The sequence below is a fragment of the Agelaius tricolor genome, unplaced genomic scaffold (genome assembly GCF_023055355.1).
Source record: "Agelaius tricolor isolate 1412-34295 unplaced genomic scaffold, bAgeTri1.0.p SCAF_10, whole genome shotgun sequence".
Classification (NCBI taxonomy): domain Eukaryota; kingdom Metazoa; phylum Chordata; class Aves; order Passeriformes; family Icteridae; genus Agelaius; species Agelaius tricolor.
Genome location: NW_027269270.1, coordinates 32,064,014 through 32,090,822, shown reverse-complemented (window position 1 = coordinate 32,090,822; position 26,809 = coordinate 32,064,014). Strand labels below are relative to the sequence as shown.

Genomic DNA, 26,809 nt, shown 5'->3' with positions numbered 1-26,809 from the left:
GATTCCAATGCAGGGCAGGGCTGTGGTGCTGTGGGACAATCACAACGCTGCTCAGGCTCAAGAGCTCTCTGGTAATGCTCTGGCAGAAAAAGGGGTCCTGTTTTGGTTGTGTCCCACAAAAAACCCACCAAACACCTGCCATGTGATCTGAGAAAATCATGGCTGTCCTGATAATTTAGGGTTTTGTTCCAACAGTGAGGGAAAATGAGCTCTGTTGAGAAGTGGAGCTCCTCAGGAAGCTCTGTCCCATCTGTACAGAGGTCCAGCAACAAAGTGAATCCCACCTTGTTGAACAACCCATGGTTGTGATAGGGGGAAATAGAGATAAGGGGAGAGCAAAGCCATCCTAATGGAGATAGGAAATGAGGGGTGGGTCTGTGCTGGACTGCAGCTTGGGGAGCCCTGCAAGGGGACTGTGATGCATTTTACAAGGCTGCAAAGAAATGTCTGGTTTTCAGGTGGGTCATTTCCTAATGCAGCAAGAAAGTGATGCAAGAAACTTCCTGTAGAGAGGAGTTTTATTCCATCATGCACTTATTGGAGCAGTGGGGAAGCAAGAATTTCAGGGACTCAAAATAAGTCTAGCAATAAAACGGGGACACAGCCCTGCTGAAGGGATGGCAGAGCTCTTAGGCTACACAGTGACCCTTTTATCATTATTCACCTTTTGGAAACTTCTACAAGATCCATTTCATGGCCAAAGATCCAATTATGCCAAAGGGCACACAAAGCCATAACTCTCCTTGTTTCCAAATGCAGCCTGTGTCTGCCAAGAGGCAGCACAGGGACAAGCAGGAGAGGGAGCTGAACAGCAGAACAGCTGCTCTTCACTGTTCTAAACTATCATTTCTTTGGAGGCCCTGCATTTCAGGGGTGTATTTTAAAGGTGGACTTTGGAAATGAAAATGTGAATGATGTCTATGGATCGTGGTGAGGAATTTCTCCCAGGTTTGAGGAGGTCAATACAGCATTTTTCTGTAAACTAACCATTTCAAGTAACCATTTCAGCAGCACTAATTAACTAACTTTTTTAAAAGCAGTATATATACACTAACTGATTTTGTCATATTAAATAAATTTTAATTAAAAAAATCTATTGTAGCTGTGTGGATCTCAAGATTTTCCTCGAATAAAATCACTGGAAGCATTTTTACAGTCACAAAGTATTTGTGAGTGGTGTGGACAACAGAACATAACCACTAAAATATTAAAAGTCACCATCAAACCTGTAAAATGCTGCAGCAGAAGTTGCCTATGTTACCTGGTGCAAACCCTAGATGACTGGGGACATGACATTTTTCAGGAAAACATCTTTCACCGCACACCTAACATTTCACTCGAGTTGCAGACTGCGTCTGAGCTCCTTCACATCCATTTGACAGTATGTCAGCAGTGACAAAATTCTATAAAAGGATGGCAGCTTTGCATACAGCTCAAACTTATGCAGCACAAGCTTCCTGTGTGATCTCTGAAAGGCTGAAAATACTTTAGATGTGCAAAAAAAAAAAAAAAAAAAGAAAAGAAAAGAAAAAAAAAGAAAAAAAAAAAAAGTAGGTTTAAACAAAGTCTAAGCGCTCATTTAATCTAAGCAAAACTAAGCAGGAAACAGAAGCTGCACAGACACTACCTGGAGCAGATTGCTGTGCAATAGGTTGGCCCTTGTGTTGGGTGTGCAAGTTGAAGATAGAGCATCATTTCTGAGGCACTGATTTCTTGTCCCTGTTTTAGTGGCTGATGGCGTCATTGCCTCTGAGACGTGTCACCAGGCTGGTGAGCATCCAGATTGCCTCATCTCATACCTCAGAGAATTCAAGCTAAAAAAGCTGGTTTAAAAAAATCACTGTTGGCTGAAGGTGCTGAATGCCCAGCAAATGTTATCAACTCTGTTCTGATACATTCAAGAGGTATCATGAGCTTCCTCAGGTGCATAAACAGCTATTCTGAGACTTATTCTGGACCAGCAGCATCCTGGGGGGGAAAGAAAACTTGACTTTTTTGGTTGTTTTTGCCTAGTTCAGCCTTTACTCCCTGTTGTGATGACTGGCAGGCAGCCTGGTGTCTGGCTTGTAGAGCAGACACCCAGTAGCAAAACTAATTCAGTGCTTAAATCAAGGCATAACAGACAATACAAACCTGACAGCACACAGGCACGGGCCTGGAAGGACAATGGTGCATCCATTGCCTTGCTGCAGAAGAAAATAATTTTTTATTAATGAGAATGCCTAAAGCACCAAAACTTTTCAATTCCCTGGAAAAACCCTAGGAAACCAGGAGACTCAGTGATGATCATGGAATCATGGAATGGTTTGGTTTGGAAGGGCCCTTAAAGATCATCCAGTTCCAACCTCTTGCCATGGACAGGGACACCTTCCACTAAAACAGATTGCTCCAAGCCCCATTTAGCCTGGCCTTGGACAGTTAAAAGATAATTTTTTTTTCCCACATCTTTTGCCAGAGGAATGTCATTTTTTCATAATTTTAGAACATTTCAAAAGGAGAAAATAAACTTTTTTTCTGCATGGCCAGTAGTTCGTATTCTTGCTCACAGCAATCATTTGCTCAGAATGCTGATGTCCATTCAGCAGTCATTATTTTTTTTATTTCTTTGCTACAAGGGCCTTGAATATTTCATCTCAGCAAAAATATTTCTGGAAGCACACATTCTCATGTGTCAAGGAGGCCGTGCTTGTGGCCATGTAACAACTCCAACAGCTCATAGCCCGAGTGAGCAGCAACCTCTAAAATCACCTGCTTGGGCTGTGAATGCTCATTGTACAGGAGCCTGAATGTAAATGTCAACGTAAATATTTAGAAATGGCTGAATTCACACAGCCCCCTCAATCACAATGTGCATTATAAATATCCTGGTACTATCTTCCAAACCCTTTTACTCTGAGCTGTTTCCCCCAAATAATCCATTTCACTTACCACAGTCTTCAAAGTGCGAGAGGATTTTTAACAAAGTGGTCACAGGTGGTAGGAAATAGATCTTTAGAGATTCTCCAGCACTCTAGTGCTGGCTCTATGAAAGGAACATATGTGCTGTGACTTGAGGTCTAAAACCCAGAACATTCACATTTTAGCAGAAAAATGATCTTGCATCAAATCACTTAATAGCTGAGCCACTGAAGTTTTGACAACTGATAGACTGCAGAAAGCAGCAGAGAAGTTTAGGTTAGAGCTCTCTGAACATTCACTCCTAATAAACTTCATTTTGCCTTAAAATGAGGTTTGGATTTAGGAATATTCATAGCTGAGAAAATAACATATATTTTTTGGTTTAACCTCATTATTTTTCAAGCTTAGTTATTGCTATGTTTCATTGTTAAAGAAAAAAAAAATAGGACACTAAAGTTAAAAAACTACTGGGTAAGAAAGTTCTATAAAAATCCAAAATAGTCTTTTTCTCTCTCTTTCCCAGGTGTTTTTACAGATCTTGCCATTTATTTTAAAAGCCAGCCTTGCCTAGGGCTATATTTAATAAATTAGAAAAGCCACTCCAATCCATTGTATAGCCATACTGTACTAAAAAAAGAGACAAAACCCCAGCATATGTTGATGCATTATGTAAAGACTTTCCTTGACAGGATTTAGTTACATGCAAGCTTGAAATGCAGTGTAAATGTATTTTCTGGAGTGCTAAAAGTACTACAATACCAAACTGCCAAAAAAGGTGGTTTTACACACTTTATCACACAATAAGGAACCTTAAAAGAAAAGAATTGTGCTCTCAGGGAGACAATATCTTCATCTATGAGCCCGTGATCCAGTCAGAGCTACTAAAACAGTCAATGCTTTCATGGTGAAGGAAGATTCTGGAAGGAATATGTCAGTCCTTAGCACAGGAATGATGTTCAGCCAGTGTTGCTTCTACCTCTGTTAAAAGAGTTTCAGCTACTTGGTGAATAGTTTCTAGTGGAGAAAGTCCCAAATCCTGTAAAATCCCATGCTGAGGATGAACAGAGAAGAAAGGTAAGATGCTCTGAGATATTTTCTCCTGCTTCAGCCTTTGAGGAAAATAGTTTTTTCAAAAGTCTCATTTCTACAGTACCGAAGTCCCCATTCACAATAAATAAATAAACAAATAAAACATAAGCAAGCAGCCAAACAAGCTAGTCACAAAAACAATGTGTGCCCACCAAATCTAGTGGAAATAAGAATTGCTGAAGTATTTTCCTGTCTCTTGCTAATAGAAGCTTTATGCAGGTGGCAGCTCTGCTCTCACCCATGCTGCCATCCCAGAGCTCATCAGAACTGTCCAGGCACTGGTGCCAGGAAAAAGAAAACAGCAAATGCAAGGGAGAGTCAGTTGCAGGATGTCAAACTCCTCTGCAGACAGATGAATGCCCTCTCTTGTGTCCAGAAGCTTTCAGGGGAGACTGTGCTGCTTGGAATGGACTGGGAAACATCAAATAAATCAGTTTATCAAAGACTTGAAGCAGTTAGTTGAATTAATTAATTCCGTATGTCAGTTCCAATCCCTTCCTGTGATTTTATTTGCTCATGCAATGCACAGATCCTTCTAGTTTGTGTGCATGGCTCTACCCCTTTGCCCTTTTCCTCAGCTCCCTCCTTCTGGCAGGCAATTGCTGCATTCTCACAGGATCTGGGAGATGTCAGGAAATCAGGTTATTGGTGAATGGGGGTATCCAGACCTGAGGAAGGAAAAAAGGAAAAAAAAAGAAAATAAGAAGGGCATCTTCAGAGCAACTCATAGCCACCAAGCTGAGCATTAGTTATGTTTGGCTGTTTGCACTTCTTGGAAGACTTGGTCACAGCAGTGACCTACAGAAAATAAGAATGTCCTTACTCAGAGCACTTCAACATGTCCGTGGAAATGCAGTGAATTTCAGCTTGCTCCAAGCACTCAAAAATAGAAAACTGATAGCCCTCATTCTATAGCTCTTGAGCTTGTTCCAGTTTTTCAGTTCCTTTTAATTCTATAGTCTGTGGTCTCTCAAGTCAGAGACTTCCTTTTCCCTTGTTTCTCAAGGCCATATTGTCCTCCTTGCTCTGGTCCATGCCTGCAATATTGGGTTTTTTGGGACCCTTTTTATTCCATTAATCTGCCAAGACTGATAGAGACTCTCCTAAAGCAGATACCCAGCACTGTCTTACCCTGATGCTGCAGTCACCTCTGTAGGTTTTCATGGAGGAATCACCTCCAGGCTACAGCAGAAGGAGCCTGGAGCTATGTTTTACAACATCTCCACTTTTGCACGAGGTGTGTGGGGGGTGTTTAGCAAAATTATTGCAATGCTAATTTCTTCTCAGCCAGAATTGGACCTTCTGAGCTGTGAGAAATGTTCATCCAGACCCATTATTTCCATAAGTCCTGGCAAACCTTGAGACAGGACAAAGTGTATCATCAGCAGTTCCAAAGAAAAGTGGTATTTAGAGCTATGTAATAATTTTAGGAGTATTTAGGATGTAGGAAAGAGTGAGAGAAGGAGTTTCTACTGCAGCCTCTAGGTTTTTATAAAAGCTTAATTAACTACAAACCCTTCAGTCCACCTCCCCACTTGTGTTATGAACTCACCTTTATTTCAAGCTCCAGTTACTGTGACCCTCCTAATTCTTCTGAGCAAAAAAACCATTAAACATTAGGCCTGTTGGGAAAAAAAAATACTCTCCATGAGGCTTTTTAATCCTGGTTTATTCCTCCCTTGTTACAGGGTCTGCAAAACCAACTTGCACTTATTACTTATTTCTTCACAGAGCCAAGAGTTCTTTTTGATAACCTTTAACAGCGACAGTCGAAGGAGGCACCAGCCCCTCTCCCCCTGTGCATAAGCTTGCAAATCTAAAATAGGGCCTTAATGAAAAGAAATTTAAATATTATAACTCCACAGTATATGTCATTATGATATATTGAACGCAAAGCAGCTGTTCCTGACAGATTTGGCATATAACAGGGGTAAAGTAATTTTACACAAATCATTATGTTCATTATTTTAAATTAATAGATTAAAATTAGTCAGCGATGTTTTGTAAGGCCATCTTACCCACAGAGCCCTTTATCCTTAAATTCTAAGAGGGTTTTTTTTTTGTTTCTCCTCAATATTCTGTGCAGAGAGGACATAAATGCCCTGATCACTTGCAGCATAAGCCCCTAAATTCATGGCTGTTGAGCCTTTTCCAACATAAGCATCTGAAGAAAAGGTACTTAAGGGAAATAGAAAATGACATCATTTTTTTCCTGATCTTTTGAAGAATGATTTTTTTTTTTCCCCTCCATCCTACAGGAACAGATTCTGGACTAATTTTTCCTACCAAAGGCTTTAAAGTCTAAAATTCATCAAACATCATGTCCTCAGAGACAATGTCATCCAAGTTCAAAGGATCTATAGCCCAGCAAAGCTGATGTCTTATTTCAGAGCTAAAGCCTTTGTTTTCACCAAATGTTTGATTTCATCAAATTAAACCCCTTCTTACACTTCCCATAAATGTGGGGAAAAAAGAATTAAGGACAGAACCAACTGATTCTCTGGAGAAGAGCATACATATCCATACACATACATGTACATGTATATCATATACATTAATTTGGGATGTTTTTCTAATATGTTTTTTGGGATGGACCTGTTATATATCTCATCAGGTTTTTCATATGCTTTTGAAGAGACTTTGAATTGAAAATAGTAGGCTTCCAAGACATTTGTTTTAATGATCATCATTACAATTAAGAGCATGCTTTTCATAACTAAGTACAAAAAGAATTTTTTTCAAGTCAAGTCTGGGTCTGATTACTGATGGAAAAATTTCAAGATCTTTTGTTGAGAAGCATTTCAATATTCATTCAGAAAAATGTCAGAAGATCAGACTTCAACATAGAACTTTAGTGATTCATACTTCTTCTGGTATTTTATCACTTCAGCTTTAATACCCAGTTAAAGAGAGAAAGTTCGAATAAAATAAGAATACTAATGAAAATCAAGCAGTCATAAGCTACATCATCTTCCACAGAACTTAGGATATTCTAAAAATTGACACGTAGCTTTATCCTTCATCCATGTCTGATACAGAGCAATGCAGGATCTTTCATTTAGTGGATACATTTGAAAAGTTGAGAGTAACTTCTTCTCCAAAGTCACTGCTGTATTAATGTAGAAGAAATTTATCTTTTCTAATCCAAGTTTTTTCAAAATCAAATAAAACTTAAGCGTTATAATGAAGTTTATAAAGTCATTAAATTAATCTGGCACTGTACTGTATTGAAACTAGAAGTCAAACAAAAATCAGGGAAATAGTTTAGTGGTGGACTTGGCAGCAGCAGGTCTAAGGTTGGACTCAGTGACCTTAAAGTATTTCCAACATAAATTATTCTACGATTCTATAAAAAGTGGGATTTTCACATCAGTTTAAAAATAAGAAAAAAGCCCCACACTTTCAGGGTCAATGAAGAGAACTCAGAAGCAGGTGAATATGTTCTTTCACTCACAATTCTTCTAAATGAGAACTTCACGGTTTTTTTCTCATTAAAAGAAAAGTCCAGAAGCATCCTTAAAAAGGAAGGTTCACAGATTACCCAGTTGTGAGGTGTTTTCCACAGAAGAAGGCAAGAACTGGCAGCATCTGCTGCCTCATGGCCACAATGGTTTAAATTAGACACCACACAAAACAACATCTGAGCATTTTGCACAAACCTTCAGCTAAGATGTTAAAACTGCTTTCATGTCTTGTCTGAAGAATGAATATTTCTGAATATTGCCTTTAACCTCCCAGGTGAAAATTAAAATAACACACTCATTGATAAGAAACAGGGTGTGGTGTGCTTGACACACCTCGGTAAATAAAACAGAAAATACAGGCAAAATAATTACAAGTGTGTTTCTGCTGGGATTCACTGATGACATTTAGAAACTCCCAGTTCTTAATGCCTTGTGCTCAGGTATCCAAGGGAACCTTGCAGATGTTCTATCCCAATCACCTTTGGAACAGCCACCCCACTCCAGGCTTTCAAAACTGAGGCACCAGGCACATCCTTGGAGTAGAAAAGTTGCAGGTTGAACTCGAGAGGTTGGATTTGGCCCCTGCTGCCAAAAATTGTGTGGCAACCCCCACCCCAGCACACTTCATGCATATCTTCACATTCATGCCTTGCACAGGGATGGCACAACTGCCACTCTCTTTTATTTCAGACGAAGGGGTCTCGGTGCTGTTTGCCCCCACACTCATTTCAGAAGCCTGTATAAATCTTCCCCCACGTGGGAATCATTTTGAACATATTGAATAATGATTTTTCTATGTCTCTGCCACTTTGATGTAGCCTCTGAGGAGGAAGAACTATCCTGGATAGACCATTTGGTCATGTTTTAACAATTTGAGGATCACTTCAAAATTCCTCAGTAAAATGTAAGGTAAAAAAAAAAAATAAAAAAGAACACCAGAATTAAGTTCAGTTGATGAGGCCCCATCCCCCCAAATTATAAAGTAGAAACTTTTTGAACATATACTTTAAATTCACAATTCGTTTCTAATTTTAAAGCTGTATTTTATCATTTGATTAATTGCTTAAAACTGTACACAAAGATAAAGGGAACTTTGAAATTCATACCTTGGAGTATTAACATGTACTCAGGACTAGATGTAAAATGTCAGAGAGAAAAAAGATCTAATGAACTCTTTATTGGTGAAATACAGTATTGCAGCTGCCCAGAATTTTAAAAGGTTTGTAGCCAGCTCCAAAGCCAAATAACTACAGAAGTTTACTTACAGCAGGACTCTCATTCAGCATTTCCAATCTCTTCTTCCAGGGTTCTTTTAACATTAATAAAATGTCCAGAGAAAAAATAATAAAAGAAAAAAAAGTGCAACCGCAGAAGAAATTTTCTGTCTAGAAAATTACACTACCATAAGTTTTCCTTTTCCCTGATGTCTTTTCTGCCATAATAATGGTTTCAGGATTTAAATCCTTTGCTGCTATTGTGACTTCAAAGCCTTAAAACTGCAATTGAATGAAGTAGTTCATCTGTCATTATTCAAATATGAAGCAATTATGATGAAATAAAGATAGAATTCCATTGAGAAATACCCCAATCAATTCTCACTTATATTTAACTAGAAACATAAAACGATACTTAGAAGAGTAAGTTTAGGAAATAAAAACTCGGGATATAAAAAGTATGAATTACTGATCTATAACTTACTCATTTCTGAATAAGCTGTCTAAATATATTTCACAAATATTGACAAAAGTTTAAGCTTACGATGCAGAACTGTCTCTCAGCTGGTCTCAGAGAGTGAGCAGCTTTTCAGAAATATATTTGCACCAGCTTCAGTGCCCAGAGGTTCAGCTGAGAACCTGCAGAGGTTTTGGGGGGTCTCTGGGCAGGACAGCTCCCTGTGAAGTATGTTTTATACACACTTTATACAGGAAATAACACACCTACCTCACCATGGCTTCATTATAATAGTGAGCAAGGCAGTGCTGGGTGAGTGGTTGGACTCAATGGTCTTGGAGCTCTTTTAAAACCTCAGCGATTCTGTGACTCAGGGAAAGGTATTAAAATAAAATATTGATGTGGCTGCTTTGATGTCAACGCATCCTGTCAGGCCCCTCAGTGGATTTAGCCCCAAAATGTTTCTCTTCACCTTTTTGATCCCAACTAAAGCCCATCCCTACCCCAGGGGCTGGAATTTCGCAGGAAATTCCCACTGTACCCAGTTCTGTTTGGGAATATCTAACACAGGTTAAAAAGTTATTTATTTTGTTTTAGTATCTTCCATCATTTCTTGCATCTTTCATGCTTAATCTACCAATGTATAATAATTTGCTGGTAAATTGAAATCAAGGTGGGCCCTGTCAGACAATGACTTTTTGGGATTTAAGCTCTTCAAAGGAGCCACATCCTTCCCACTCTCAGTAATGCCACAAGCTCAGATGAAAAAATAACTGTGCCATGCCTTTTCCTTCCATCAGACTATATTGTTCTTCTGGAAGACAAAGGCAGCCTTTGCTGCTTGTGAAGGGAGACTTTGCCTTGTCTTTGGTGTTCCCATGGCAGAACAGGGTTAAAAATGCACAGATGGATCCCATAGTATTTCTTCCTCATATTTTCAACAATTGCAGTGAGCTTAAGAGTTCTGTGCATTTTTAAATGTTGTTGTGCTGAAAAAGATCACACACAACCAGGGATCTGCATACTCACATTTGCCTTCATTTTGTAGGCATTTTCTCACTCTACCTGGGTATCAATTTTCTGTCATCTCCAGATCCTCATGTCCTGCAGTTTAATTTGAAAAATGTAATTTCTTCAGACAATCCAAGAATGAAATGTTATCACAATTAGAAAGCCGTGGTACTTAGTATTGAATTTTAAATCAGAGATGTAACTAGCAAGAAGCATTCGGGGTATATACAATTAATTATTTCACACATAATTATTCCTGATATTACTCTAACCGTGATAACTTAAAGCATTTGAAAAAGCAGACTGCAATATTCTTCTTTTTTTTTCACAGAAGCTCTTTCCCTTGATATTCTTTTGCTAAATAATATGTAAAATACTGACACCTAATGTTAACTTCCAGTATTATTCATTTTGCAAAACTTTTGCTTCAGGTAGAGAAAGACCATGTGAAACTGCTGCTTATGCTGCAATTTTGTTTCAGTAAAATGAATAAACTGCAATACAGGCTTCCCTCACTTTTTGGAAATAATTTTCTGAATTTATTTATATATATATATGCCTATAAATGCAAGGAGCTTTCAGTTTTATTATCACAAGTCAAAAAGATAATAACTCAAAATAGTTGAAATAAGTGAGTTTTGATGCACTGAATTTAATCAAGTCCATCAAATGGAACACAAATACATATTTGTAAAGTCAATATTTGTACCTGTAGCCTGAAATGACACTAAAAGATAAAATATTATCAAATATTTTATTATTAATCTGTTAGTCTTTGAAACCTGAACTGCATATATTCAGTACTTACCTACTATGTGATTCACCTTCCTCTGAGACACAAGATATTATTTTCACAGTGTGTGAATCAAAGGCGGATCTCAAACTTCTCAAAATTCACTGTTTATCTCCCCAGAACTGCCAAGACATCTTGTCCAAACCTGAGGTCTAGATGCTATTTAGAAAGAGATTTTGGAATTCTTACTCCTCTGGGGTTTGAGACGATATTAGAATAAGATATTTTACAATATGATCTACATCCATACCTGAATTTAGGCTTGCCTAACTTTAATGGGAAGATGTTAGAGTGAGCTGGCATTTGCACACAAGTGCTGCAAAGGCACTGACACTGAGTTCAACCCCTTTTCAACACTGTAGACCTGCACACTTTTATATTCAGTGCTTTTTGCATCAACTGTCACTTTATGGAAAACGGCCCTTCTCTGAGACCAGATGAAGTAGCTGAGCTGCAGGTGCAAGGACAAAAATAACCCCACAAAAACACAGATACCTGGCCTGCAACAGGATCCAGCTCAGCTGAACCGAGGAGAGATGACGTCAGTGCAATCAAAACCTCTTGAGTGAGACAAAGCTTTCCAACTGATTAAAACTCCTGTGCTATTCTTTATAACAATATTCTGGTTAAAGGAGCTCTTCTTTCTCTTCACAAGCGCTAAAAATACCAACAAATGCTGTATTTGCAGTTCTTTCAGCTTTACCCTGCATATTACAACTAATAAAGTAGGCATCCGTGCAGCAAGGGTTTTAACACTACACATCTTTGGGGAATTTTAGAGATCAGGTAGGTGCTGTGCAGGCCCTTGGGTTTCCCTGTGCTGCAGGAGGTGCTCAAAGGGTGTGAAAGTTTCAACCAGACAAAGCAGCTCCAAGAGAAACTAGAGAAGACCTCACTCTCCTAAAATCCTTCCCCACTTGATAAGTAGAATAAAAAGTAACACAGAATCAGAGCAGTTTGGGTTGGAATGGACCTTTTAAAGGGTCCCCCTGCCATGTGAGGAACACCCAGAGCAGGCTGCCCATCCAACCTGGCCTTGAATGTTTCCAGGGATGCACCCATCACCTCCCTGTTTCGCTGTAAAAAACTGCTTTCTTATTTCTATCCTAAATCCACCCTCCTCCAGTTTAAAACCACCTCCCTTGTTCTACCACACCAGTGTGTCCCTGTCTTTATTACAGGCTCCCTTCACATATTCAAAGCACTACTGGATGTAATTTTCTGAGTGTTTCATACCAAAAATGAGACACATTGAGCATCATCAGAGAGGCAGTTTCAGCTGATTCTTGGAAAACGCTGCGTGAATAGCTGCAGACTTTAGGGCTTAATTGCCAATTATGCCAAGGTGTTATTTATGCCTTAAAACAACTTTGGATAAAGAGTTGCTGAAATGTAAGCAGTTTTCTTACGTTGCTCTTGCCTGCCTGGTGCAAATCTCTGTAAAAATTCGGGCCACACGGTGAGCTAACAATGAGATGTTTTGCTGCTGCTTAAAGAGCTCAGGGTTCATTTTGCCTAATCCCAACTAAGCCTCACTAAAGCTGCAGGGAGTGCTCCTACAGCCCTTCACGCTGCCTTACACGGGTCTACAACTCCACTCAGCTTCCTCCAGCTCCTCCTCTCCAACAGGACTACCTAGAGAAGATAAAGTGGTTTGTTTTGGCCAACTGTATCACACCAAAGAAGGTATCTGCCATGGAAATTCGTTCTTCAATTAAATCATCCATTAAAGCAAAATTTCAAAATATTGGGCCCTTTGAAAAACTCGGTGTGCAGCAGTCAGGAGTTTTGAAACAATTGTTCAACTTTTACTTTTCAAATATACCCTGTGCTTTAAATAGAATTACTAAATTAAAAATGTAAATTGGACTGTATCTTTTAACAGTTGGTGATTTGTCTATTTTTCACATTTTATTATGCATAATTTTTATAATAAAGAAGGGATTTTTTTTTCATCCCTGTTCTAGTTGATAGCAATTTTTCCATGCTTCTCAAGGCTAATGTAATAAAACTACATAAAATGTTTAAGAAGAGCCCCATTAAAATATACAAAGCATACTAATTCATGAAGTCAAAGTCAAAGCAGAGTGGAAATATGAGCTTTAATAAAACTATGTCTGTTGTAAATAACTATTCAAGCACAGTCATTTTTTTGCAAATTGCATGGGGTATAGCTCGGTCTACTCAAAGCAAAGAATCACTCAGCAGGATAAATGCATCTTAGTCAGAAATAGATTAAAAGGTACAGCTGAGCCATCAATAAGAACCAGATAGCACAGTATTATTTGCTGTTTGTTTTGAAGATGTAATTGCAGATCCCAGGATTTCAATAAATCTGTGCACATCAAGGAAGGAATTGTAGAGAGGAACTGGGGCAACGCGAAGAGCGTTTGGTTCTCGCATGTCACACTGCAAAACAGAGAGGGAACATTCAGTAAATTCAGGTCACTTCTTGTCTGTCAGGCTGTATTTTTTACATGCCACAACTTGTCTTCAAGGAAGAATGACTGGACTGACAAGGACCACATGTAAAACCTTTGGGACGCTCAAAGAGCTACAGTGAGGAGCACGATTGTGAAAAATTTAGTAAGAAGAGTAGTTTTGCCTAAAAAATGATGCAAAGCTCAGGATAGGCAGGACTTTAGCAGTGCCATTGAGGGCTTCAAACCAGCCATGTAGCCCCAAAATCCACTTTAATGCCTACAGCAACCCAGAGTTGAAGAGGTACAGAGGTGACAAAAAAAAAAAAGCACAAAACCCCCCATTCCAGTATGTGAGTGTCTTGTTCCAAAGATACAGGTAATGGCACAGGCATTGCAGTATTTTTCTTCCCCTCACTGTGATTTGAACATGTTCCTGAATATAATAATCTCTTATATTTGAAAAATATCACTGCATTGCAAAGACAAGCCAACTGTGGGAGGCCCATGCCCTGTTAAAAGCAGGAGTTCCTGGAATTCCCTGGCAGCACCAAAGCAGCAGCATACATAACCTAAAAGAGGTGCCCTCTGGGGAGACAAGTGACCAGCAGAAATAAAACTGATATCTCATTTATATGGCATTATGCTATCAGCCTCACCTCCCAGCACATCTAAATCACCCAATGTATGGCGCTAAATTTCACTTTTATTCTTTTGGAGCAGTGCTCGATGGAAACTGTGCCATTACAAGGAAGTGGCTCCTTTTTCTGAGTGCTAAAACACATCTCTAGGGAAATGGCAGCTTTTCCATTGCTCCATCTCGATGTCTCACAAAGCTTTTGGCCACTTGTGGATCAAGAAAGGGACTGATGTAGGTTCAGAGTTCCTTGTCATGTAAATCTGTAGCTGTGCCTCCCATCCTAATGTACCCATGATCCTGCTCTAACCCCAGCAGTGACCCCAGAACTACTGGAAATAGGTCAATAGTGAAAGGGCAATACAGCAACAAATAATACAACAAATAATTTATAAAATAACTCTACGTATTTGACTGCTTGCACAAGTAAAAATTGAAATTGTAAGAAATTGTCAACAGTCCTAGTGGGTTTTTGCCTTATATGACACTACATTTGAATAAAAGCAAATTAATAGTTTGTTACTTGTTAAGATGAAGTTTGATTTACTTACAGCCACTCCTCTCTTCTCCAGCTCTTTAAACACAGATTTGATTGGAAGGGAAAATGACAGAGTGAGCTGGCATCCTCTCTCCTCAATCTGAGATGGTGTGATTATTCTTACAAAGGGCTTCTCTGGATTTGTTTTGTCCTCACTGTAGTAATGCTTTATCAGGTATTCCAGGTAACCAGTGAGTAGAACAGATTTCCTCCTCAAGGCTTTCATTGTAGTTTGGCTAAAAACCTGTGATGATTTGAAATCATTAGAATGAGAATGTGTTGCTGTAGAAAATGAAAAGGAAATAAAGATTTCTCTATACATTATCACTGGAATCAAGTAGTAACACCAGAGAGACATTTTACATAAACATGGCAGGATTGGGCTTTGGAAAACACAGGATAATGTTATGCTTTAGATAATGACAGATATTTGTTCTTACTGTTTAGAAGTTTCATACACATCTGTGTCTGCAGAAATAACTTGCACACAAAGCCAGTTTGCTCAGAGAGCATTCCTCTGCATGTCTAAAGAGAATCCATAAATCCTCTGTAGGTGCAACAGTGCTGAATGAAACTCAAAATCACATGAAAGTTTTCTCTTGCATGTACCTTTAATACACACCTTCTCACTCCCTACAGCTCCCTGAAAGGAGGGTGTAGCCAGGTGGGGCTTGGTCTCCTCTCCCAGGAAACAACTGATAATAGGAAAAGAGGGAGCAGCCTCAAGTGGCACCAGGACAGGCTTAGTTTGGATATTAGGAAGAATTTCTTCAACAAAAAGTGTGGTCAAGCACTGGAACAGGCTGTCCATGGCAGGAATCACTGTCCCTGGAAGTGTTCCAAACCACATAGGTGTGGCAGCACTTGAGGACATGGTTTGGTGGTGGGCCTGGCAGGGCTGGTTTAATGGTTGGACACAATGATCTCAGAGGTCTTTTCCAAACTAAATGATTCTACTAACCAAATCCAAGGGCCAAGACTGAAACATCATGACTGGTGTAGAGATTCTTGTCTGTGAAAGCACAAAATGTATACTAACATTGACTTTATATACATGTATACTAAGATTGGCTTTTGACTTTAAGTCCTGTGCAGGCTCGCGCTCTCTGGTCCACATGAAGAAAAAAAGCACATTCACTGAATTATTTTTCAATAGCTCTGTGCTCCTGCACAGCTACAAGAACCAGTGAGTTTCAGACTCTCAAAATATCATGAGATATGCAAAAATGACTGCTTGAAAATGGCAGTGCTCTTTGGCCACACAAACAAGACCAATGTGGTAAAGGAGTTTTGGGAGCAGAAGGTGAGACAGCTCCTGCTTTTGTTCTGGAAAGGCTCCATTACAGGGAGTGATGGGGATGCAAACCCAGAAACCATTTACCCCTGCCTTCCTCAAACCTCCCTTTCCTTCTCCCCATGGAATTAGCTGCAGGGCAAAATGACAAGGATGCAAACATGCAAGTGCCCAAGAGCCACTTCAAATCACATCCTGGCACATCAATGCTCATGGACAGCTCTCTCTCCACTGACTGCAGCTGCAAATCAGAGGCAAGGCAGTGCCCTGGATGAAAATCCATGATCTTCACTCTCAAGAAATCACTGTTCCATACTAGAGAAGTAACAATTTTAAGATTACTTATATCATAACCTGGAAAAGGATAAAGAGAGGTACCTGAGAAATCCTACTCAAAATATACCAAAGTCTGGTTTCCAGCAGCATCTGGAAATCATTTTTTTGTAGAACATCCCAAATCTCACTCCTTGATGCTATCACAGCCACTAGATGCTGCACAAAACCAAGAACCCCTGCATTTTGTTCTTGTGAAATGGAACGTGGATGCTGTAAGACAGACTCTGAAAGAGAATAAATGTGACAGGGACCAGAGCCACCAGCAGTCAGCAGTTGCACAGGTCAACAGAAATCTAGAGGTGCTTCCCTGTCCACCCAGGCAGGCAGAGCAGACACAGGACGGTTCAGTGCATTACTAGAGGGAAAACAGGCCTGCCTCCTATTCCTCCAGGATTTGCAGGAGTATGAGGGATGGATCTCCTTAGGCTGCATGCAAAAATCTGCTTCCACAGGCTTTGTGCAAGGAATACTTGGGCTCCTGGGTGAAATTTTTTGAAAAAGGTCTTTAAAATGTGTCTGTAGAGCGCTCCCCTTTTTTCCATAAAAGGCAGCAGCTAGTGCCATAACAGTCACTTTAAGCATTATTGAGGAATAACATCCATTAACACTTGCAGTTTTCATTGTTTCCATTGGAAACACTGCCTTCTGTTTAATGTGTCCCAGTGAAGGTGGCATGCAATTTCACTAGCCATCTCTTGCCAGACATGAAAACTACTTTGTTTCCCACTGTATTAGAGCAATTAGCACTGGGAAATCCTGGCTGTGCCAAAAGGTAATGTGGGCAGGGAAAGGGGAGGCAGTGGAAACTGCTCAGCCCTCATTGTTCCAGGCTCCCTGCAGTGGGCTAAATGACACCAGCCCACACAAACCCGAGCACTCACAATCTGGGTCATGGCAGAACAGCTTTCAGCTTATCTCAAAGGTCACATAAAGTTTAAAACAATATAGTGGATGTTTAAGGACTAAAAAAAAATTAAATTGTCAGGCGGAACAAGAAGCATGGCTGTGCCCTTTGCAGTCCTTCAGTGTTGCATGTAAGATGGAGAGATCATAACTGGCAATTTTCTGATTTTGTTTGCTTAAGATGCTGTTTTTTCAGTAAATACAGAAGAGGGATGTGGACCCTGCTCTTTGTTCCAGCATCAGCTCAGCCATTCCACTAGAATCAATGGAATGCTAACCAGAAAAAAATGTTTGCCATTTGTGCTGGTGGCAAAGCCTTGCTACTCAAGGCTGCCTTGAAAACCAGCTGAAGGATGATTTTATAGTAGACTGTATTGCATACAGCAGGTAAATCTGAGCTACACCACCTTTTTGAGCCACAGAGACTGAGAGTCCTGTTTCAGAGGTTAACCATCCTAAAGGGAAATGCTGAAACATCTTGATATGAAACACAGGTGTTTGGGGAACAGCTCCATGCCCTCAGACAGGGGTGGGCTGTGCTCTCCAAAGCAGATCAGAGGCTTTCAGCACACAGATCACACCTTCAGAGGTGGAATTAGCTCTGTATGGCAGGATTACCCTTCCCACAGCCACAGTGTCAGTGATTCACACAGAGATAGATAGATGATAGATAGATAGATAGATAGATAGACAGATAGATTAGATAGATAGAGATGGGGCTCTGCTCCTTTGACCACCAGAAAACTAATGATTCAATGAAAGAAAAGACAGCTTGGAGTTATGCCACACTCATGGATTCCCTCTTTAGGAAACATTTGCTGATAGTTTGTGTCTCTTCTGCTTGTAACCAAAGGCAGGACAGGTTCCTTGAGTCACTGGATCATCTGATCAGTGCTGATCCAGTACAGCCAGGACACTTAATTTTCTTTCATAAAGGATATAAGTCTGCTTTGCTGGTGGAATATATGAAGCAGCAGCTCTGAATGCAACTTTTCAGATTTACACGATTCCTTTGCAGGAAGATGCTGAGCATAATCCTTCTCATGAGCAGTACTGAGACAAGGCACTGTTGGACTTGGTGACCTCGGAGATCTCTTCTTTAATTATTCTGTGATTTTGAGCCCTGAATATTTCTATGGAATAAAGGTGCTGTTTGTACTGAGCTCCTAAAAGCAGGGACAAACACACTGCCAGAGTTCAGATTTGGAGGTGCAAATCTCAAATACTGTTGGTCCAACTCAGGGTTCTCCAGCAGAGTTTGTGAGAGACATGGGGAGATGAGCATATTCATTAAAGGCGTTGGTCTCTCAGGGCTGTGGGGTTATTTTGTTTGCTTTTCATTACTTCACCCCTTCCATGTTCAAATATTTCACACTTTTCTTTAAGGAAGACAGCAATAACACATGTAGCATTCATTAAACATTTTTGTACTCTTAAATTCAGGCTCAAAGTGAAGCAATTACTTACCTCTAAACTGGCATGCAGAGCACAGACCAGTAAAATTGGAGGATTTGATAACCGGAATCCATTAATTCCTTCACTTAGTTGTAATTCTGGAAAATGAATAACTTATATTAGTGTTTTTGATTTCTTCCTTTTAATGGATTGGACCTTATCTTGAAGTCTGTCCTCACGCAGTAAAATATTTCCCTAATGTGGCCCGTAGGAATCGGCCATTAAAAGGAAATAGTAATCTATTCCCAGCTAATACTTTCAACTTCGAGAGAAGCCCAATTTTATCCAGCAGAAGACCTCATTAGCAGCTTCATGGGAACCAGAGGACTGCAATTAATTTGTTTAAATGGTGTGTGCTAAAACCACCTTTACACTTGAATCTCTTTTAAGGCTGGCACGAGGCAGAGGAATTCCAAGTCAGCAGAGGCACGCTCACGCGGAGCAAGGAATCACGTTCCTTCACTTTATTGAGCTGATGAGACACATGGGAGGCTGCATATGCAGCTAAGTGTAGCTTCAGGCCAAGGAGAGGAGCTGCCTAGACTTTGGGCTGTGAAATTTCACGAAATCTATTTAATAAATCTACAAAAGCCTCGCTGTAAGTTCTGTGTCACCGTTGATATTTCACGCTCCAGCGCCAGAGCGGGAGGGCGCGGCGGAGGAAATGCTTTTCACGCACAGCAGACTGGCTAATTTTATAATGCCCAACTTCTCCCCTGTAAACTGCTCATGGAAATGAATAAACAACGTTTTTTTTCTTCTTCTAGCGGTATTTCAAGGCAATTTGTATCTCCTGCTGGCTTTCCATAGTGCCACTCTCTTGCATTTGGTCTGAAAACAAAGAGCAGACTGAGGCTATTAGAGAGGTGCTCTCCAGCCAAAGCCACATCAACAGGCGCTGCCACAGAAAATTAAAAATATATTAAAAACAAAACAACCAATCAAACCAAAAAGCACCTTTCTCATCCTGATCCCCCAGGATACTCTCTCTGCCACGGCTTAAACTGGAGCTGAGCAGTCTAGCTGTCAGATTTGGAAAGGAGTTCTCATTTTGTGTCGGGACAATAAACGCTATTTCAGAGCAGGTTTGTCTTATAACCCATCCCTCCCTAGTGCAGAAAATTTGGAGATGCTGAAACATTAGTGGGATTTCATGACTTTTGTCAGGTTGCCTTACCTGAATTTGTTAAATTTCTCATTAATTCCAGTGGAACTAATCCTGAAGAAAAATATTAGCCCAGTGACTGATAGCAGATCCTTGCTCCTCAGAGACTTATGAATTTAATTCACTGAGATACTTTGAAAGTTTCATCCATATTCTATATCTGCTTTTTGAAGGTATTTCAGCAAAATGTCTAGGAGCAGACAGTCAAACCCTTATGCCCACACACAAATTTATTCCAACATTTATTTTGTTAACTCTGCTGCCTCACATATTGAGGATGAGGAAATGCAAAGTTCTGTCCTTTCTCCTCAAACTGGTACAGAACTGAAGGTGGTTATATATAAATAAATCAAATGAGGTAAAATTGAGAGTGTATAAATACATACTGTTTTCCATGAGGAATCTTGTTTTGAAGTCATGGCCCCACCAGCCGATTAGCCTAAGATTTTTTAAAGAAAATAAATTAATAGAAATCTTAATATCTTTCAATTTCGCTTTGAGTGTTAAGAATTATATAATATTGAGCAATATAGAAATTTCTAATAATACATTTTATTTCTAACAATGACATAAAAATGAAATAAATTCTATAAAGAGTTAGCACTAAAAACTTAACATTACAATTTGAGAATTTCTCTTTTACTGCAAATAATAAAACACATCACATCTTTCAATTAACTATTGATTTTAACAATATCCATTTTCTCTGAATTCACTTCACAAAACAAAAAATAGTACAGAAATATTTCCACTGGTTCCAAGGCATTAAATTCAAAACACTCTCTCCTGCTCTTAAACTTAGTTTAATGAATATTGAAAGCTAGAAGGAGTTATAAAATCTGACTTAGTTTCACCAAGAAAAGGACTTTTTGGTGAGCAACAAGCAAATAAGACCTTGGAAAGGTCTTGTGGACATTGCCTCACCCTTACTGTGAGATCACTGTGAATTCTGCATACACTTATTTTCCTGAACTAAACTTATTCTGCAAAAAACTTTCTTTAAAATAAAAACCAAACCAGTTTAATACTATATTCCCTTTTTAAAGATCATCTCCTGAAAACAGAACAAAACAAAACAAACAAACATACAATTATTTAAAAAATAATATGCCTGAGATTGGATATTAAAATGACATTACATTATTAACTCATATTAAGTGGAAAGTATGTGTGAGGGCATTGCTACAAGCAGTTTTCTAAAGCAGCTGGATGCGCTGGATCACCTAATGCCAGGGCACTGCAGATAAAACCAATATTGCAAAATCAGGGACTTTTTCCCCGCCTCCCTCGGGTTCTCCACTTCTTATCTCAGCACACAGTGATATCAGTGATTAATAATGCCAGTCCCACTTGAGATTGCCCTGTATTAATGCTTTTACAATATCAAGAAGTCCCCATCACAGACTCCTTCCTGAACTTCTCAGCTCTCCAGAACTGGACATGTTGGACACCATTTCTGCCAAGGCTTTGCTCAGTTTTACCTATGCCAGATAGCAAAATTTTAGGAGTGAAGCCCTGGCAAAACTTGCAATGATAAAAATAATCTGTATGTAAAGGTCACAGTAGATCAGCCTTCCTGGAAGCAAACAGGGAAAACAAAGTCATGGCCCCTCCCTAAAGGAGCATTCTGCAGTTTGCCTAAAAGAGCTGAGCTCTGCAGAATTAAGACCACATTTGAGTTAGAAACTTGTTATATGAATACTGCAGAGTGTAAAATAAAGTAGTTCATATTACTGTATAACAACGCAGGTTTTATGTTTACTTCTGTGAGCTGCATCTAAACAGAGGCTCCACAGAAAAGGATGTTTTTTTCTTTATTGCTGCATGATGTTTTTATTATTCTGAGACCCATGAAAATTAATAGTGCAATATACATCCATTTTAAATGAGATATTACATTGCCAAAATGAATACACCCCAAATAAAGTACAACAGAGCCTCTGCCCAAGTGACTGTGTTACTGATGCTTTGAATCATAAAAGATATTTCAGTTATTTTATAGGAACTCTATAATACATAGATAACATTGCACTGAAAACCCTGAATATTGCATGTTCCTGCAACAATCTCCTGATATCAGTGTCTACACACATTCTATGAATTTCAAAGGTTTGAAGCAGAAAATAAATTCAAAAGGAAATAAAACATCTGGACAAATAGTCTGTGAAAAGGAAAAAACAATACTATGTTCCACTTGGACCACACCCAGACAGCAAAGGCAAAATAAAGATCAATCAGACCATTATCCAGATCAAGGCTGATGAAAAGCTCCCTGGTTGCACTTCAAATGCTCAAAACTCACTAATTCTGAAGTTGGCATCAACCCAGATCTCAGCTGCAGCACCACGGAGGCAACTTGGAAAGTGAAATTTCAAAACTTTTCCAAAATGACAGAATGAAGGATTTTTTTAAAAAAGACAGTTTTAGCTGTCTTGCCCTTTCCTACCATAATCTGACAATTTGCTTTTCCTCTTTTTTATTTTTTCTCTTTTGGCTGTTCTAGAACTTCAGAGGTGTCACTGCAGGATGTGCACTTTGAGGCAGCTCTGGTCCTACACTCTCATTGATCTAATGGTCCATATGGATGTCATGTTATTTGACATTTAAGCTGACAGGCTTCAAAGCGTGGAAATTAACAAAATCTTCACAAATTATAGCGATTTGCTGTTTACAATTTTCTGTGAAATTTTTGAAATGAAGGTTGCCACCGCTATGCCAAATTTCAACCTGTTGTGATGGGAGAGAGCTAAGGTGTTAAACCCCAAACATAACACTTTATAAGTGCTCACTAAAAATAATAGGCAATAAAACTGCACATTAACTTACTGCAGTAAAATTTCTTATTAAAGAGTTGTTACTCTGCATGCAAAGTGAGCATTTTGAACTGCAGTCGCCATTTCAACTGTTCCTGCCTCAAAAACAAAGGCACCAAGATCTAAATAGATTCTGAATTCCAACCCATAATTTTTGGCAAAATACATAAAGTGGAAGGCTCTGAAAAGCAATATATGATGTGCTTGTGATTAAAAACACCTTAAACATGTTAGCAATGGGACTGTCATGCTTCCCATGGCAGATAAAACCCATTGTAGGAAGTGTGTTAAAATCAGCATCTAAGGAGATAAAGGTCTAATTTAGCAAATGTTCCACTACAAATTAAAAAATGCAAATTTATCCAAACTGAGCCCTTGTTTTAACACACCACTAATCAAAACAGTTATCCCAGTGATGGATAGGTTTTGGTTGCAGCACCCTGCTGCCAGTCCCCCCAGCAGCCTCCCAAGGCTGGTCAGCAGAGATGCTCCTGGAACCCCTCCACAGAGAACATCTCTCCACCCTGGAGCAAAAGCATACTTGAAACATTGAAATCCATTGAGAAATCATGCCTAAAATGAGAGTAAACTAGTGCCAAACTAGCTGTGTCTTTTTCTGCAAGGTGAACATGCTCTTAAAAGCCCACTTCTGTTAGAAAACAACCTTTCAAATGGATTGTTCCATTCTGTGCCTCAAATAAAACCATTGCCATCATAGAATGCCTTGGGTTGGAAGGCACCTTGAAAAGCATCTCTTTCCAACCCCTGCCAGGGGCAGGGACACCTTCCACTGGACCAGGTTGCTGAAGGACCCATCCAACCTTGTCTAGGTCCTCACAGTTTGATACTGAGACCTTCCCAGGGAATTCTGCCACTTCCAGTCTTTGCACAGAAATTTGGCATGTGCCACATAATATTTAAAGCTAACTGTTATTAGCTTGGCTTCATGAAACAAGTAAGAATATAATTAAATATTGCTGAAAGATTTTCAAATTCCTTTTTTTTATTATTCCAAAATGTTCTCTTGTTTTACAAATCAATAAACAAAGGTTTGCTGGGCTGGAAAATGACTACAGAAAGGAACAGTATCCTCTTATTTAGTCATATTCTCTTTAAGGACATTTACACCAGGGAACAATCCCTCCAATAAGTATTTTTATTTAGCTCATTTTCCTCCTTCATATCTGTCTGCATTAGACTGAAGCACTGGTTGTTCATAGCTTGAGTCTTCTCATTTGTAGTTGTATTAATGATGCAGGAGTGCAGGATATAATGATCATGATGTATGTGCAGTGTAAACATCAAAGAAGATCCAGTTAAAGAACACAGAAAAAATACAAAAAAAAATTCCTCTGACCTTTGCTTTGGCATTACAGATGATCATGCTACTCATTTATAATTTAGAGCCTGGAGCAACACGGGTCTCATTTCCCTTCTCAGCAAGAAAAAGAGACAGAAAACAGGGAAAATGCCATTAATGTGGCCCAGCTTTTACAGTCCAGGGCAATGTGTTGAAGTATCCTGTCATTATATTGTGTGAGATAATCATTTCACATCCAGAGGAAGGCAAGCTGAAAAGCTACAGGAATACAGTGTGAAATTTGTAATACTTGATTTTACATCTTCCAGCTTCCCTGGGCATGGAGCAGTTTGTTTCCTCTCCCTTTTCAGGTCACAAAGCGAGCTGCAAATTTCATAGTCATTATTTAGATTATATTAGGAGCATATACCAGCAAAGCATGTTATGTTTATGAAAGGATGGATTAAGCCAAATCATAAACAGGCAGTTTGGGGCCAGGCTGTGTCCACAAAGGACCTGATGTAAGTGCTGGGTGGCAGCTAAGCTCTTCATTCACACATTGCTTTAATTTTGCAAAAGCATCCAGGTGTTGGCAAAGATTTGTTTGATTTTTTCATGCTACTGTTCCAGCCATGAGGAAGAATCAGCTCTGAGGAGTTAATGAGACTTGTCACTGCTCCCAAAGTTCATTACACAGAGCCAGGCAGATCCTATGCTACATCTGCAAAGGCAGCCTTGTGCAGGGAAAAGAATGAAAGGGGCAGAAATAATCATTAAGTTCATTTCTTGCAGTCCCATATGTCCATGGCACAGCTGCTGGTTGAGGAGCACATCCATGTCTCAAGGCACCCTGAAGACCTAAGATGGGCAAGCAACAGACACTGTCACACAGGCTTAGAGGAAAGAGGTTAATTGTGACTTAAATATCACTCTCTTAGCAGGAAATGTGTGACAAAAATGCCCATGAGGCCTCAAAAATTAAACTGCAAAAGGGCACAGAAAGCCTGGAGGCTGGAGCCAGCCTGGAGCCAGGAACAATCCACATCTGACCATGCTGGACCACCATCCTTCTGCCTAGGAGAACGTGATGGTACCAAAGACCAAGCTTTCATATTTCAAATTCCAGGATTAAAAAACCCAAACCAAGCTAATTAATTAAAACCCCAAACCAACAAATGGTAGAATCAGCTCCTCAAACCCAAAAACATCCATATATGAATCTCCAACTCAACTGAAAGGTTATTCCCATATTCTAAGTCTGAGGTGCATTCTTCCAGTTTCCTGGGCTCCATGTAATGCAATAGAGATAGAAAATGTACCCAGGGCTCAGGTCCTCAGCAGGAGCATCTCCTAATGCTGCTGCACTCAGTCAAAGGTCAATCCCAGAAAACCAAACTCACAGAAAGAGTTCTCTCACCCCCTCAAATCTACCTTGCTCTCGCCCAGATCTGCCAACTGCGGAACCTCTGAGCACAGACCTGGTCCCCAGGCTCAACAGCTGGGCTCAACTCTTTGCATTCTGCTCTGCATTAATTTTACTGCAGCTTTCTAATTGCATTTTTTATATGTTTTAATTTCATTTCTATGGCATTAATTTTATTGCAAGCACATGAGCATGATTGTGTTTCTTTGGATTCAATGCCAAACCTCAGAATAAATAGAATGACACATACACACACCAACTAAGAAAACAGAAAAACCTGCTCGTTGCTGTACATGGCATTTTTTTGGCTCACTGGCTGGAGTTTGAGAAGGAGTTTCAATTTTCTTTGCTATCACAGACTTGTCTGATCACTGATGAGTCATTTGGTCTCTACGTGCCTCAAGCCCTCATCTCTAGGAATTCTGCTCAGGACTGCTCTAACTCTGCAGTGAGGGATGAGAATATATTTGTTAAAATGTACACACATACTTACCAATGAGGACCACGTAAGGATGAAGAAAAAGATTTATGTGGAGCATCTTATGCAGGATTTTTTAATATGCAGATAAGAAAAGGGCATTTGGAGGTAAAGCTGATGTCACTTGGTTTTTTCCCCTCCTGCTAGCCTTTCCTCAAATTATCACCTCACCCTCCAAAGTTCTTGCCAATTTTGGTTTCTATTCATTTCAGAATCTAATATTTTTCTTGATCTAGATCACTTAACTGGCATTTCTGATAACGTTCAAAAAAAATTTAAAAAATCAGTATTTCTATTGTTTAATTACACATGGTATTTTACAGCTATGCTGAAACAAAACAAACCCAAGTGGATGGACAATGTTATTCCATTCCACCCCACCCTCTCCACACTGAGCACCCCAGCAGGGTCCTGCTCTCACCCAGAGCTTCCCTGCTGACAGCTCACTGAAAGGGAGAAAAGGCATTTCAAATGATGTTTGAGATGATGAGGGGTCTGCTTAATCAAAACAAAGAATAATGGAAAAATAACTCCAGCTTTCATCACTGAAATCAAGAATTCAACGGTTTTAACCCCCTTGTGTGGGTGAAACTCTTCCCATACTGAGAAGCTGTCAGTTCTGGAGTATCCCCACAGTATATATCTATAAGGGCTAGGATTTGCACGGGGGATTAAGGGACTTATAGCAGCTACCCCTGTTAGACTTCAGCAATATTTCCAACCTATCTCTCACAGTCTCCTTCAGAAAACCTTGCCAAGATTGCCAGAAGCTATATTTAAAGCCTATTTTTTTTCCCTTCCTTTATATCTTTTTAGCTATCCTTTATCCCAAATGGTAAGCTTGGACTTGTTTCATTATTCTCTTCTGTGCAGTGCCTGTTAATTTTAAGTAGGATCTGTTGTTAGGATTTGAAAAGCTTTTGAAGCCCAGGTAATTATTAGCCTCAGACTTCTGTAGTTTAGGACTTGCTTACACTCTGCTGCTTTCCTTACCCTTTTCAACTCATTACAAATATTTCCTAATTATTAAGCATATGTGACTTGTGAGCGGTGCCATATATTATTAATGGGCCAGTCTCTTAGAACTCAGTGGAAAAAATCAAAACTCCTTATGAAAAGTT

The 26,809-nt window shown here is 39.5% G+C and overlaps 1 protein-coding gene across 1 annotated transcript in view; it reads right to left on the bottom strand.

Moving 5' to 3' along the window:
- Nucleotides 1-12,893: 12,893 nt before the first annotated feature.
- The window catches only part of KYNU (kynureninase), a 53,487-nt gene continuing 39,571 nt past the window's right edge, over nucleotides 12,894-26,809 (bottom strand). Inside the window, exons 10-13 of the mRNA XM_071435462.1 lie at nucleotides 20,061-20,113; nucleotides 18,522-18,607; nucleotides 14,535-14,765; nucleotides 12,894-13,335 (exon numbers count right to left, since the gene is read on the bottom strand). Coding sequence (XP_071291563.1) covers nucleotides 13,183-13,335; nucleotides 14,535-14,765; nucleotides 18,522-18,607; nucleotides 20,061-20,113 — 523 coding nt within the window. The 3' untranslated portion in view covers nucleotides 12,894-13,182. The remainder of the gene's footprint in view (nucleotides 13,336-14,534; nucleotides 14,766-18,521; nucleotides 18,608-20,060; nucleotides 20,114-26,809) is intronic.